Source organism: Andrena cerasifolii, chromosome 1, assembly GCF_050908995.1.
Source record: "Andrena cerasifolii isolate SP2316 chromosome 1, iyAndCera1_principal, whole genome shotgun sequence".
Lineage (NCBI taxonomy): Eukaryota > Metazoa > Arthropoda > Insecta > Hymenoptera > Andrenidae > Andrena > Andrena cerasifolii.
The window spans coordinates 16,441,734-16,455,909 of NC_135118.1; the positions used below are offsets into that span (position 1 = coordinate 16,441,734).

The 14,176-nt window shown below is 40.0% G+C and overlaps 2 protein-coding genes across 4 annotated transcripts; one reads left to right on the forward strand and one right to left on the reverse strand.

Annotated features, from left to right (window-relative positions):
* Positions 1 to 979: 979 nt before the first annotated feature.
* LOC143366605 (DNA polymerase delta subunit 2) lies at positions 980 to 3,644 on the forward strand. The gene is made up of 6 exons (XM_076807766.1): positions 980 to 1,304; positions 1,446 to 1,747; positions 1,912 to 2,122; positions 2,874 to 3,081; positions 3,159 to 3,451; positions 3,525 to 3,644. Exons 1-6 carry the CDS (start codon positions 1,088 to 1,090, stop codon positions 3,641 to 3,643), a joined length of 1,350 nt encoding a protein of 449 aa, XP_076663881.1. The 5' UTR covers positions 980 to 1,087; the 3' UTR covers position 3,644.
* A 937-nt stretch (positions 3,645 to 4,581) lies between these two features.
* Nsl1 (non-specific lethal 1) lies at positions 4,582 to 13,765 on the reverse strand. 3 transcript variants are annotated; one of them, XM_076807678.1, is made up of 12 exons: positions 13,351 to 13,765; positions 12,012 to 12,234; positions 9,324 to 10,992; positions 8,002 to 8,504; positions 7,652 to 7,846; positions 7,325 to 7,553; positions 7,134 to 7,241; positions 6,978 to 7,053; positions 6,734 to 6,893; positions 5,865 to 6,085; positions 5,644 to 5,778; positions 4,582 to 5,177 (listed from the first exon to the last, which is right to left on the reverse strand). In XM_076807678.1, the coding sequence occupies exons 3-12, from the start codon at positions 10,784 to 10,786 to the stop codon at positions 5,031 to 5,033; spliced, it is 3,237 nt and encodes a 1,078-aa protein (XP_076663793.1). In that variant the 5' UTR covers positions 10,787 to 10,992; positions 12,012 to 12,234; positions 13,351 to 13,765; the 3' UTR covers positions 4,582 to 5,030. The 3 variants fall into 3 exon arrangements, with proteins under 3 accessions (XP_076663793.1, XP_076663807.1, XP_076663800.1); XM_076807692.1 differs by lacking the exon at positions 12,012 to 12,234; XM_076807685.1 differs by lacking the exon at positions 13,351 to 13,765 and having other exon boundaries at positions 12,012 to 13,002.
* Positions 13,766 to 14,176: the final 411 nt, after the last annotated feature.

A 14,176-nucleotide genomic window follows, 5' to 3' on the forward strand; every position in this document is an offset into this window, starting at 1 on the left:
CAATTGTCTTGAAACTTTGCAGGCGTGCGTAGTTTGGATAAGAATACAATATTTAAAAAAATATATATAACGCGAGGGGTGAAAAAAAATTACCCAGTCATCAATAAATATAACCTCTAACCACAAATCCAAGCGACTTGAAATCAGCCACTCGCGTTCTTTACGAGAACGACCAAAAGCCGCTGCGTTCGGGACGCTAGTCGCATCGCGATTACCGAAAATACGCAATTTATCGAGAAATGATCCAGCACGTGTCTACGAATAATAAAACTAAAACTTTGCAGGCGTTCGTAGTATACCATCATCGAAATTGTAGTGCAAGAGAAGAATTATTCTTTAAACTGTTAAACTGTATACAGCAATAAAAGATATTTGTAAAGAAGTCTGAGCTGTGAAATGTAAATCCACAAAGACTAAAATCTGGAAAATAAAAAATATATAAAGACAAAAAAAATTATGTTAAACGATTTTATTAAAATGCACTAAAAACTAAAAAAAAAATCTTGTCTTGTACTACAATTTTGATGGTGTTAATATCACTTTAAATAAAATCGTGGGGTACCATGTGCAACCAGAGGTTAAAGTATTAAAGTGATTCATATCCTGTTATGAAATATCCTGCCCAACGATTTTATTTAAAGTGATATTAAGACCATCAATATTGAAGTACAAGAAAATAATTATTTCTTAGTTTTTAAGTGCATTTTTAATAGAATCGTTTAACATAAAATTTCTTTTATATATATTTTTTTCTATTAGATCTGATTGTCAGTCTCGCATAACGCGATTTATATAACGCGTCATTTTTATGGAACGGAATATCCGCGTTATACGAGGGTTACCTGTATATCGTTTCGACATTTTCGTACTTTTCTTGCTAATTCCACTTTCTAACCTGCACTTAGTGAATAAAATACTTTAAAATTAGTAGCAATCGTTGTTGAATTTCATTTGAACGTCTTGCCGCGCGATGGCGCTAGTGAAGCTAGATCGCTCCGTATAAATTTGGCGGTAAACTGTACAGTGTTCGCTAATCCGTACCAATTATTTATTGCTTTCTCAAATTTTACCCGTATTTTCATTGAAAATGGTTCACAAAACCGACAGTGGGTGTAACGATCTACTTACGAAGCCGGGGAACGAAAAGCCGTCAGTGTTTGACAGGGAAGAAGCTGAGTACAAAGATCTATCGAAGAAGTTCGTAAACACGAGGAACGATTATTCGAAGCAATTCGCACATATATACGCCACAAGACTTGCCGAATTAAGGGATGTTTTGATCCCACAAGTTCAAGCTAAGTGGAGTACGTTATTCTTATTTTACATCGAATATTTACTCGTACAGATATTTGGAGGGTTATGGTAGTAATTCCAGAATAAGAAATATTCCGTAATGAAATCGTAATTCTCTTAAATTCGAATTAATCATATTTGCACTCGCACAGAAAATAAACCCCTAGTAAAGCTAGCTGATTTGGAAACCGTGGATGGTGAACAATGCGTATTAATTGGCACGCTTTACAAACACCAGCAGGGGAAGCCATCGATCTTGCGTGAACTCAGCGAAGATCATCAATTAACTCTTCCCTGCCCCAAATCAGATTATTGCTCAGAAAAAGATCTCCCTTTCCTAGAAGATGAAATGTTACGTATCAAGTTAATAGGTGAACAAGTTGACCTGAAGAATATCGTTACCGGGGTAGTTTGCGCTATATTGGGCAACGAGAACAGCGACGGAACATTTATGGTAATTATAATTTAAAAAAATAAGGATATTCGCGCAAGAATGCACTAATCTCCATTAGATTACTACAGCGTCCTAAGTCTACCTATAAATGTAACTCCAACTATCGATTATAATATAGTAAACAATTTTAATTACTATAAACAAACGTAAAATGTTATATTTAGGTCAAGGATTGGTGTTTCCCGGGTTGTGCGCCGAAAGCATCTTTACCTAAATGCGAGTCGAAAGGAAAATTGGTAATAGTGTCTGGCCTAGATTTGTCGAAAACCTGTGAAAGTTTAGGAACATGTCTTTTCGTCGAATGGTTGTGTGGAATGGCTGGTAATGCGAAAGTACAAAAAGATGGCACTTCGGTCGTTCGTCTTATTATAGCTGGTAAGAGTTTTAAGGCAAGAATTCAGGAACATTCGGGTCTTTTTTCTCAGTGAATACAATGAATAACAATGTCAAACTTTTTTTCATTTATTAAGCTACTTATAATGTATACGGAACAATTTTTTAAATACACTTTTAATTGTGTGTTTTCAATGTTATCTGGAGCTCAAAATCGCGCCTTTGAATATACGGCGGGAGTGATTTCTGCTCACAGACTCAACTGAAACAGAAAAGACCAAACTGATTCTTAATCATTATGAGTACCGCTATCGCAGGTGCCAGAATTAGCCACGTAAGTCAAAAGTTAACTAAATTGCGCGCATTCAAGTTTCAAGTTTCGAAATTTTCCATTCTTACTTGAAGCTTGAATGCGCGCGATTTTTACATTTTGACTTACGTGGCTAATTCTGGCACCTGCGATAGCGGTACTCATAATGATTAAGAATCAGTTTGGTCTTTTCTGTTTCAGTTGGATCTGTGAGCGGAACTCACTTCCGCCGTATTTTCAAAGGCGCGATTTTGAGCACCAGATAACATTGAAAAAACACAATTAAAAGTGTATTTAAAAAATTAATCCGTATACATTACAAGTAGCTTAATAAATGAAAAAAAAGTTTGACATTGTTATTCATTGTATTCATTGAGAAAAAAAGCCTGAATGTTGCCGAATTTTGCGGCGTTATTACCAGAATGACCCCTTAACATCGTAGAAACTCTATAAAAGATATATTACATTAATTTACGTCGTTAGGTAATACTGTAAAAAGTAACAACACGATAAACTCAGCGATGGATACACTAGCTAAAGAAATTACGGAAGCAACCAAAGTTACAGATATATTCTTGAGTAATTTAGCAACGTGTTGTTGCGTCACTTTAATGCCTGGCGAATATGATCCTACTAATGCGATGTTGCCACAAAGGCCGTTGCACCCATGTCTACTGCCTAACTCGTCTAAGTATGATTTTATTTGTATATCGATTTCTAAAGGCAGATCACGCAAATGCGCAGATTTATTTTACTTGCATGTTGCAGGCTCGACAGCTTTAAAAGCACCACAAACCCATGGATCGGTAAAGTCGAAGAACGAGTGATAATAGGCACGAGTGGTCAGTCAATTAATGATATCATCAAGGCAACAGGGGAAACTGATATTTCACCTATCGAGTGGCTAGAAAGAACTTTACTATGGAGGCATGTGTGCCCAACAGCTCCGGACACGTTATTAGCCTGTCCTTATTATGAAAAAGACTTGTTCATTATGAAAGAACGCCCGGATATATATTTTGTAGGCAATACGGACAAATTTGAAACGAAGTTGTGGAAAGGTTTGTACATTCTACAAAGCACGTGTCTTAATTCTTTGCGGGATAAATATTTATTGGCAATTTCAATTTTTAGGCGATGCAAAGCAGACAGTTAGACTGATATCGGTTCCACGGTTTAACAGTACTTATACTGCAGTGATAGTAGATTTGCAAAATTTAGACACTCAATATATTTCTTTTAGTAACACATGAATGGATTTTCGATGTACTTATTTTACGAATGGGAAACATATTTTTTAAACATTTTTTAACATTTTTTTATATACATTTTTGTAGAAAAATATTTAAAAGATTCACCGGTTAATGTATGAATGTTAATAAAAGGTGGACAAGTTGCTCGGCGAGAATTTAATTATATACCATGAATCCAGGATTTGTCGATTCACTCGGCAAATCGCGAATTGTTACAAATTAGCGGATAGTATGAAGAAAAGACATGTTCCATTGCTGCCTATTTATTTTTATTTAAAATGTGATGTACAAAATCTAAGCGCACGGCTTTTAAATATAGATATGCTTGACTAATTATAAAGTATGCCATAAGAAAGAAATTACATGTAGTATCACAGTTTGTTAGAAAATCGCGAAATCACAGTGACATAAGATTTTAAACAACGAACATGTTACTTAAATAAACACGAAAGCATGCTTTATAAATTATAAGTAGTCAAGAACATAACAGTCAAAATACAGGATATGGTTATTCTGTAATAACACAGTGTCGTATTTAAATCGACATTCGACTCGGTTACGGTAAAAACTAAAGCGCGAACTAATCAATGCTGCCCGGTCATAATTTGATGCTCTTACCTGCGCACTGCAATGTGAAAAATAATATGAAATGAATGTAGATGATTTATATACACGAATCGTTCGAATCAAGCTGCTTTTGACTGTTACATGAGATACAACAATTACGAAATCATTTGCAGAAATCATACTAATGAACATAAAAGATGAATGCAGAGATATAGTAGTGTACGCAATATAGACACATTAAAACTGATTATTATTTGTCCGTTCGTGATAATTGGATCTTGTCAGGTATCTCTCATTACGTTTACAATGAACATCACTTCTCGCAACCAGAAAGAAAATATGCAACGTCCAAAGGGTAATGCTACAGAACATTTCGGTTGGCACTTTTATTTAACGTAAGAATTTAATTATAATATAAATACATTTTTTTATCTTTTATTTCCTTTTTAATATAAAACTGTCTAATTCTGTTCGTATGAGATTCTAACTTCCGAGGGACTACGTCCCGTGATTACGTTTATAACAGCGAAAGAAAAAATATAACAATATCCTTATCCTAAATAAAAGGACAATTATTAATTACAATCCTAATGCTTTGGCCGAAATAGCAATACTTAAAAAGCAATCATCAAGGTTTTCCATTGATTCAAGCAGAATGAAGTTATAAAATTTATATTTATAATACACTTTACAGATTCGTAATACCATTAACTTAAGGTGCATGTTACATGACCGACAGGTATATATAACAATTGACAGGTAGCTTCTGCATATAGTAACGACGACGTAGACATACTGTGTACTGATTAAAGGTTTTATCCTATCTTTTAGCCGTCGGACGTATTCGTTCCTTTTCAGTATCCCTATCGTCAGCTACTGTCCACTCAGGATCATTGGGATCCTCACCTTCTATGTCACAACAAGCCGATTCCGTCGAATCTGATTCCGGAGAATCCACTTCCCCGTCCTAGAAACGAAACATTACCATCTACCTGAATAGTTATTAAAAAAAAAAATCTACTTTGCCCAACGGTCATTCTGCGTATATTACAATAACTATACTCAAAGTGCGCAAGCTTTTTTGTAGCAGCTGAAGAAAAGAAACGGCGTACTAAGTCATCGAAAAGATTTTCTAAATGCTTGTATAAAACGATAAGATTACGGAAACGTAATGCAGTCTCTGTTTAAGTATCGCTAAGGTCCGAGATATGCAATAAAGTAAAAGTGTATCGTGTTTAAAGTAGGAAGCGTCAAATGGCACTGTGCTTACCAGGGACAGCCTCGAGGAGCCATGAAAGTTGGCTCAAAGTTTACATTAATAATCAGTATACGAGCACACATATTTGGTTTTTTTTTTGTTCTTTTAATAAAAAGATCTGACTTATATATAATGAACAATGTGAAGCGTTTTAATACAAATACAGGGTACGTACATCGTCTGCTTTTTCTTCGTCGCGGGAGCAAAGGGGCGCTGTCGAAGCTTGCCAATGCCCGTCCGGCATCACTTCCAGCATCTTGTCGTAGACTTCTTCGGACAGCGGAAATACTCTTGGCTCGTATGGCAAAATCTGAGCGGAAACGGATCGTTTACCTTTAGGGTATCATAAACTTTTCGTATCTGTATAAATATTAATTAAAAGGGAGGAAGTAATACCTCGTTTTCATCCTCGTTCACCGATGTTCCAGTCTCGTCCCTTCCTATTCTTAACGTAGGCGTGGTGCGACGTCGCAGAGCATTTTGCAAAGCGGACGACCGATTCGTGTCCGAATTGTGTTGGTGCTCTGGATCTTGAACTTGAGAAGGAGTGGCGGGGGGCGATGTAATCGGAGACATCATGTCCCCGCCGAAATCACTTGCGTGTGGAGACATAGGATCTGAAAAGAAATCATTATCAGATCCTTCCTTCTAACATGACTGGTTAATCGAATAATATAACTCGTCGAACGGAACAAGTCTCGATAAATGTAGAACCATTTGTCCTTGCGGTAATTAGTTTCTTAGTCAAAAATGTTTTAACGCTTCGTGATATAATGAACCTGCTAATCTGGTACACGCGCATCCATGCATAAGATGAGTACTTCGTTGAGTCCAAATTATATAAGCTCAAAGAAATATTTCAGATTATCACAGCTACTATGGAGAAAATAAAGGAAACGATTGCAAGAGACGCCATAAAAAAGCAATGATAGACGATTGTTTATAAAACTGCAACTACGCAGAATATTGAAAATCAAAACGTAAGCACAGCGAGATCTATTCCTGGTTAAATATTCATTCTGAGGTCATCCACTAGTCATTGACACGGTGAACTCTCGAGATATCAGTTACTTTATAATACGTGCAACTATACAAAGAGTTACTGACTTACGTTCTAAAAAAAAACTCTATCCAGTACCACGTGGAACTTTTTTCCAATGTTAAAAACGGGAATATTAATTCATCGGCAGCTTTGATGCCATTCGCTTATGTAACAAGTGTCTTTTCAATTTAAGAATACTGAATATGTTAAAAGGCGTAATTACCCGGTGTATTCGCGCCACTATCAGCTCGGCTGTCCGTCCTGCGATTATGGCGAATACGTGACTGATGTGGCATATTCATGTACGTCATGAAACGCTTATTCTCTTCCCGTTCGCTTCGTTCGTGCCTCGAAGCAATAGTTTCATCCGACATATCTTCGAACTAAGAAAATAATCAAGCTAATCTTAATCTCAATATCGAAAAGCAACTCTGCCATTCCATATTCACAAGGTTTGATACACTTACATCACTATCTTGACTAGGCCTGTGCATAACACCATTTTTAATGTCCAATTTTGAAGGCTCGTCGCATAACCTCCACCTTTAACAAAAAGAAGGTATATCGTAATAAAGGATCACTCGCTAAAATTACAAACTAGCATGTGGTAGAATGTTGCTCACTTTGGTGTTAATATTTCTTTGTATTGTAGTTTCTCAAGCCTAGTTGAAGCAGCTACACTATATGGTATAACAATATTATCAATATCATACGAATTTTGCCTCAAGCGCCTGGAATTAAAAAACTTGATTTGTAACAGAACATAAGACGGATAAGTCTATTCATCTTAATCAAAGTAACCGATGAAACTAACCCATGGGAAGTGGAACTCTTTTCTTTAACAGTATTCTTCTCTGAAGAAGTAATAGTATGGTGCAACGGAGAAGGCACTGGAGACGAATGCTTACTAGAGCTGGAAAGTACGCTAATATCGTCATCATCTTCAGTCGGCAATTTCTGCACCCTCTTTCTGCTTAAACCATGTACACTTCTGTCGTGGCCAAGCCTGTTTCTCTTTCCTTTTAACATCTTTCTCTTGATCCCTGAAAGCACGAAATCAATGATCAGAGTGCATCTAAATTTAATAATACAAATGCACAAAGTCATCTAAGTAATCCTCGTAATACTGTACGATACATACTTGCTGTGATGATACTCGAGGATGATTTTTTTAACCGCGCCGTATATTTCGCTCTATGCCCCGGAAGTTTTTTACTTCTTCTCTCGTTACTATCTTTGTCCTTCAATCGTGTAATTCGTAAATTTCCCCTCAACATTTTCTGCTGCCACTCCACTGATTTCATGACAGCTTCGAGGTGGATGCCTTGCGTAACTTCTAGACAAGGAAAATGTTGCAAACGATTACAGACATTCCTAACATTCTGATGCTACAATGCAACGAATTTAAATATCTCTTTAGAAACAGACGAGGCCGAGAAAGATTTATCTATCTTTTTCGAATCTACAGAAGGTATGTTATCTTTTATTTACCATCAGGGAATGACAAAACAGGGTGATAACTAGGATCGACAAGAGCGATTCGTTCTTGCACGGACATCTGTTCGATCGGCTCTTGCGGTTGCATTGGATCCAATCTCCCAGTGCATAGAGCACATGGAGGTAATACATGATCACAATTACATCTTACTGTTGATGCTTTCGCTGCTCGTTTCGAGACTTCGTGCAACCTGTCTACTTGTAATAGTTTTCTCTTTCTATAAAAACTCCATACAAATGGCCGTGTTCTACTGGCTGGTAGTTCACCTTCCGGCGAATTGTAACGTCCCGTGGAACCCGGTAAAACGCCACTATAACCATTCACTGTTTCCGCATTATCGAGTATCACTAATCCCTTGTTAGCTCTAATATGTCGTTGCAATTCGTTATGCTGTCTAATTCTATACTCCAAGTCTGATATTTGTGCTTGTAACCATGTCCATCTTGCTGCCACACCTCCACGATCTTGGGCATACCTCCACGCTGATCTTTTCAATCTGTAATTCACATTAACACAGACATAGTAAACGCAGAACACTGTAAATTCATATTTAACGACGAAAATTTCGTTATTACGAGAGAGAATAATCAATTCGCACATAAAGAAGCAAAAATTCTATAGCTTGTACGTTTTGGCATGCATTTTAATGAATCCTATTAAATTCAATGGCTACTTTTACAAAACACAGTGAAAAACAGCGTCCTACGTCTAAAGCCACGTATTCACCTGTGCATTCGGCGCGCACCGATTTTTTGCTTGTTCGGTGTTCGGCGCGCGTTCGGGCCAGTCCGCTTGCTGACGGTCCATCAAAGCGTACATTCGGCTCCGAACAATATCATGAAATGGACGCCGCAAATTTCACTCAACCCCGAACGCGCGCCGAACGCCCGCTGAGCTCCGAATGATCCAAAAATCGGTGCGCGCCGAATGCACATTCGGGGCGAATGCACAGGTGAATACGCGGCTTAAAATATAAACATTCTATGGTCAATGAAGGTGTTACAAACAGAAACTAGTCGAAACCGGCTAAAAATATTATTCGGTTCCCAATTTTTTCATGAATGTATCCCAATGAAATGAATTATTATGAGTAACGTGTTATGAGAATCGTTTCGAACAATAATTACTGCCTAAAATTATCGCAAATATGTATGTACACTATGAAAATAGTTATCGTTACGATACATCTATCCATTCCACTTGAAACAAAAAATAGATTAGAATTGTCTCAATATCGCCTAATACATATTAAATATCGCAACACAATTACAAATGAAAATAATGAATTCCTGTTACCTATAAGGTTCAAACTTACATCGACAGATGTTGCTGATGCGGATTATTAAATGTCTGCATTTCATCACAGCTCTCTCCGCCGCTACTGGATGCAGTACAATCGGAATCAAGATTGGACTCCACAATATGCAACTGTGTAGCTAAAGGTCCAGCCATACTCTCAACTTCATCGCCTTTAACTTTAACTTGAGGCGTACCGAACACTGGCTGACGATTCCCGTTAGTGCCAGAAGTACTACCCAAACTGTCGCGCGATCCGCCACCAAAATATCGGCAGCATAATCGCTGACGATTCACACTATTGCTCTGGGCAACACACATTTTCTCAATTTTTTGCAAAAACGAACTCAAACTACTACTAATCTCAGGAAAGTTTCTAACGTTAGACTTAGAACTGATATTAACCAATTCTTGAAAAAGGTATTTTTTCACTCCGTGATGGGCAAGCTCGAGCACTCCCGTGTTCTCCTCCGCTACGTGCCTGCCTATTATTCTCGCCTGAAGTTTTCTCAGTCTTCTCAATAGAAATGCACATCTCCTTTCGTTCTCGAATTGTTTCTGCGCGACAATGTCTTGCTGCAGCTTTAAGTTGTTCGTTTTCTGTTGGTCCACTGTATCGGCAATGTTTATATTGTTGCAAATACTTATAACGTCAACGTCATTAAGTAAGTCCCGTTCGAAAGACGAAAACCCTTCCTCGGGCATGGAAAACATCTCCACACCATCCACAGCGTTTTGCACCTGCTCGCTGCTACCCGCAGATATATTCTCCGCGTTCTCCACCCCTTCGATCGATTTGATCACTTGCAAGATGTCCTCGACATTCTGTCCAATGTCCCCGACATTGCCCATGTTGCACTGCTCGCTGTCCGTAGTTATATCTGTACCAAAGGCCATTATTTGATCCACATCTAGATTTTTATTGTCCGCTGCAGTTTCCGAGACCACCAGAGGCAAGTCTGCGCTTGATTTTAAGAAACCCATGTTGTCCGTTTGATCACCCATAGATGGGTCGTTCATTATAATATCAGTCGCCTTTTTTTCTGGACTGCCCGGAGTGTCCGGTCGTTCGCAGTCCTGCTTAATTAATGCCTTCTTCGTAATCAGGTCAGATCCGTGCGTAAACGTAGACAAGCTGTCAAGATCATTAGCGTATTTCGAGTTGATGACATCACGAATGAGGTCCTTGGATATACCGTGCAAACACTGTTCGTCAATTTTCGATGGTTGAACGTTCGCGGAGACAACAAATTTCGCCAGAATTTCGCGATTCTGACAGATTTGCGCGGCCTGCTCTGGGGAAAGGAATCCACCAGCTGGAAGGGAGGGGAGCAAATTTTCAGGCTTTTGAGGACCGCCTTCCGTCAGAGCAGGGGCCATCACTGCCACTGACACTGCCAGTGCTGCGGCCTCGACATCCAGAGGCTCCCGCGTGCTTGCGCACCCACACCAGCACTTCACGTGCGCTGTGCTCACTCCCATTCATCCATTACTGGTTTAATGTCCTGCGCCTTTATTATCTGTACTTATCCCCCGATTAAATTTCCCCTTTACGAGTTTCTCCTTCTTTCGTGTTGCCTCCCTTATCTCGTATTCATTTCGCGCTGAACATTATGTTGTCTCGATAGTCTTTTCCACATCCATGATGCTTATCCTCTTCCCGTTTGAAGCCAACCAATGACATTAATCTGGAAATAAATTATACTTTAATATTATGCGAATACCCTTAAGGAATTCTGTTGTTAATGCTTCGATATAACTACAATTCATGACTATTTAATAAACGCAATTCGTGGAATTGCTATTTTTCGAAGGAGAAATTAATTTCACTCGGTTCTTACAAATATTAGATTGCATCATAATGTATGGAATAAATGTAATACCAGACTGAAAGTGAAGGAGCTTTAAAAACACCTTACGAACACACAAGATAACTGTAGTAATGTCTTCTAGAATGATAAACTACACTCACACGTTACCCGCATATTCTTTAATAACCTATTGAAGTAACAATTGAAGAGACCATTAAATAAAGTGGCTAAATAAAGAATCCATAGATTTTAAACATTACAAGGAATATAGCCGTGTAAATGAGTAACACATTCCATGTTGTATAGGTCACTAGCTACTCATAATGTAACAAACTGATTAACAGAACTCTTTAAAGTAAATAAGAAAGTTCTGATAGTAAATCCTTTAAGCTTCAAGCCAATGGTTTCTTATGCAATTAAATAGAATCATTAATATTTCAGGGAACTGTGGATTACTTCTGTTTACAATAGTAACACAAATAAAGGGGTTTTTCCACTCAACAATCATAAATTACTATTTCTTATCGTTCTTCTTAATTGTCAGTCGTTTGCGTTCATATTTCTTTAGTAACTGTATTAATTTCAAACAGCTCCATAAGCTCATTTGAATGTAAACACATATACACATGCAAATGGCAATAGAAGATAGACACCTGGATTTAATCCCATAACTCTACAAAAAGCCTCTTCATTAAAAACCAACATATCTCATTGATTGCTTTGCACATCTATTTTTATCAAATTGAGCTGCGTTACTTATTGGTAGCCTCCCCTTACAATTCTGAAGCAGCCCGTATACTCTGAGATAAATGTTCACCCACAGTATCGAAAATGTAGGGGGACAGAATGCAGAGAATTATTTTAAAAAGAGAAGGAGGATAGTGAATTCTGCTCACCTCGCGTTCTCGGCACACGGGGAGGAAGCATATTCAAGTTTGCAGAGTATTCAGGGCACCGTTTCACGTGGGAGTGACATCCAGGCACACAAGACAGTATAAGAGGAACGTCAGGAACGGGCGCGAGCGATCGTTCTTCCCACGAGGATAGCTGTTCCAGCGTCGAGTCACTTACTTTCGAGCGGTGAACTTCGAGCGTGGAGTAATCCGAAGCGGTAAGCGACTGCCGGCGAACGATAACAACGCGTTATTAAGGGATCGTTATGCGTCGATGCGAAACGACGCGCATAAAATGAGAGTTTCGAGCACTGTGCCCGGAAAAGCCCAGAGAAGGTATAGCGAGCGAGAGGCGGGTGTAGAGGTACACGAAGGAAGCGTATTTGGAAGTGTGCAGAATTCGCGTCGGCCACTATGATACACTGGAATGCGTTGCACATAATTACACTAGATATCACTATCGAGTGTGCACGTCGGCGGGGAGATTAATAACAGGTACGCCTAACATCGCTTGACGCATTCCCACGTGATTACTGGCTCGCGAAATGTAGGAAGCCAAATGAGCGGCGGCGGCGGCAGCGGCAGCGTTTCCTCGTCGTGCCACGAGATCGGAAAACAAAGATAAAAGCATGCCGCGCAGCACCACCGCCGTCCTCGCCTTCGGCAGTAAACGAGGCAGCTTCTTTCTTGTTCGGGGCTATGCACGTCTATTGCATAATGACGCGCAAGATTTGTATCCCCGGACGATGGCACTCGTAATACGGAGTCACTTCGCGAGCTCGCGACGTCGCGGGATCGCGTCGTCGCCGATGTCCACGTACGCGAAAAAACCTTTACACACGCGACTTCCGCAGAGATGTCGAGGGCATCGAGAGTAGCACCGAGAGAAAGGGAAAGAGGGAAAGAGTGCGAGAAGGAGAGAGAACGGGAGATGGATAGATAGAGACGAAGAAAGATACGGGCGAATGAGAGAGAAAGAGAACGCGCAACACAGCAGAAAGAAAGAGAGACCGAGCGAGTAAGTGTGAGAGGGAAAGAGAGAGAGAGAGAGAGAGAGAAAGAGACAGAGAGGGAGAGAGCGAGAAGTCACTAACGTGCTTCGATTCGCGAATAGCGTAACCCACGAGACGTGCGTTAACGCGGAGGTAGGCGGGTTTACACGCTTGAACAACGATCGGTTCCCAAAGAAAAAATGAAAGAAGTAGTCGAACGAGAACACACGCGAAAGAACGAGGCAAGCGGCTTCCTTCGCGGTACTCTTGTGTGTGGCGTACAATGGCGGAGCAAAAAACAGATTCGAAGGCAGCTTCTTTTGGGCAGCTTCCCCTCCTATAACGCTCACCTCGCTTCGGGGGCGCTCGACATAATCCCGCACATACACCCGCAGGATCCACGAATAATCGGGCGCTTCTTTGGCACTACGCAACACGGCACGGCTTTCGTGCAACTCGCACGGATATAAATGTCCGTCACACCCAATGCACGATAATCCCTCGGCCGATTTCTCGTTAGGAGGAACGGCGCCTCGCTAACTCCTAACCGTTTTGCGTCACTTCTCGGCAGTCGTCGATATACGTTGCGTGGATCCCGGCGGTTTCAGGCTTTCCCTCTTTCTCAACACGAACACCGACGTCGATTTCGGGTAAAAGTCACACACGAGCAACGCGAGGTATTTATCAATAGTATATAGGAAATTCGACCAACTTCGCTGTTGCTGAAGCGGGATCGACCAATACTGCAGTGCTGCTGCCGGATGTGGCCTTCGTGCCACGCTGCCCAATCGGATTCATTTTCTATCTATAATGTCGGCGGTAAAGTCCAATTCGCGGCTCGATACGCGAACGCCGACGAAACTCCCTAGGCGGTGCCGCGATGCTCTTTCCCGCTATATTCCCCCACGGGCGCACCTGCTTGCTGTTGGCCGCGCCACTTCGCAGCGCAAATTTTATGAACTCGATAGGTGATGATAGGTGATACCGGAAAGATAGCGTCGTGTTAAATATAAATATGCCACGAATCTTTCCATCCACCTTTAATGCTATCGTGTCATCGCTTATTCTTCATCGGGTCTATACGAAAGTTCAAACATTATTGCGTTAGTATGTATGCACAATGATGCAATCCTTCTACCCATTATGTAAAATCTTTAGGTAGGTAAGTAAGCAGGG

What these genes read in the sequence shown, in the direction of transcription:
- LOC143366605 (XM_076807766.1), top strand. Translation starts at nt 1,088, where the DNA reads ATGGTTCACAAAACCGACAGTGGGTGTAACGATCTACTTACGAAGCCG. An exon ending in ACAAGTTCAAGCTAAGTGGA is followed by an intron (nt 1,305 to 1,445) that starts GTACGTTATTCT and finishes GCACTCGCACAG; the next exon opens with AAAATAAACCCCTAGTAAAG. An exon ending in CGTTCGTCTTATTATAGCTG is followed by an intron (nt 2,123 to 2,873) that starts GTAAGAGTTTTA and finishes TTACGTCGTTAG; the next exon opens with GTAATACTGTAAAAAGTAAC.
- Nsl1 (XM_076807692.1), bottom strand. Translation starts at nt 10,786, where the DNA reads ATGGGAGTGAGCACAGCGCACGTGAAGTGCTGGTGTGGGTGCGCAAGC. An exon ending in TGTTTTGTCATTCCCTGATG is followed by an intron (nt 7,847 to 8,001) that starts GTAAATAAAAGA and finishes TTCCTTGTCTAG; the next exon opens with AAGTTACGCAAGGCATCCAC. An exon ending in TGAACGAGGATGAAAACGAG is followed by an intron (nt 5,779 to 5,864) that starts GTATTACTTCCT and finishes GTTTCCGCTCAG; the next exon opens with ATTTTGCCATACGAGCCAAG.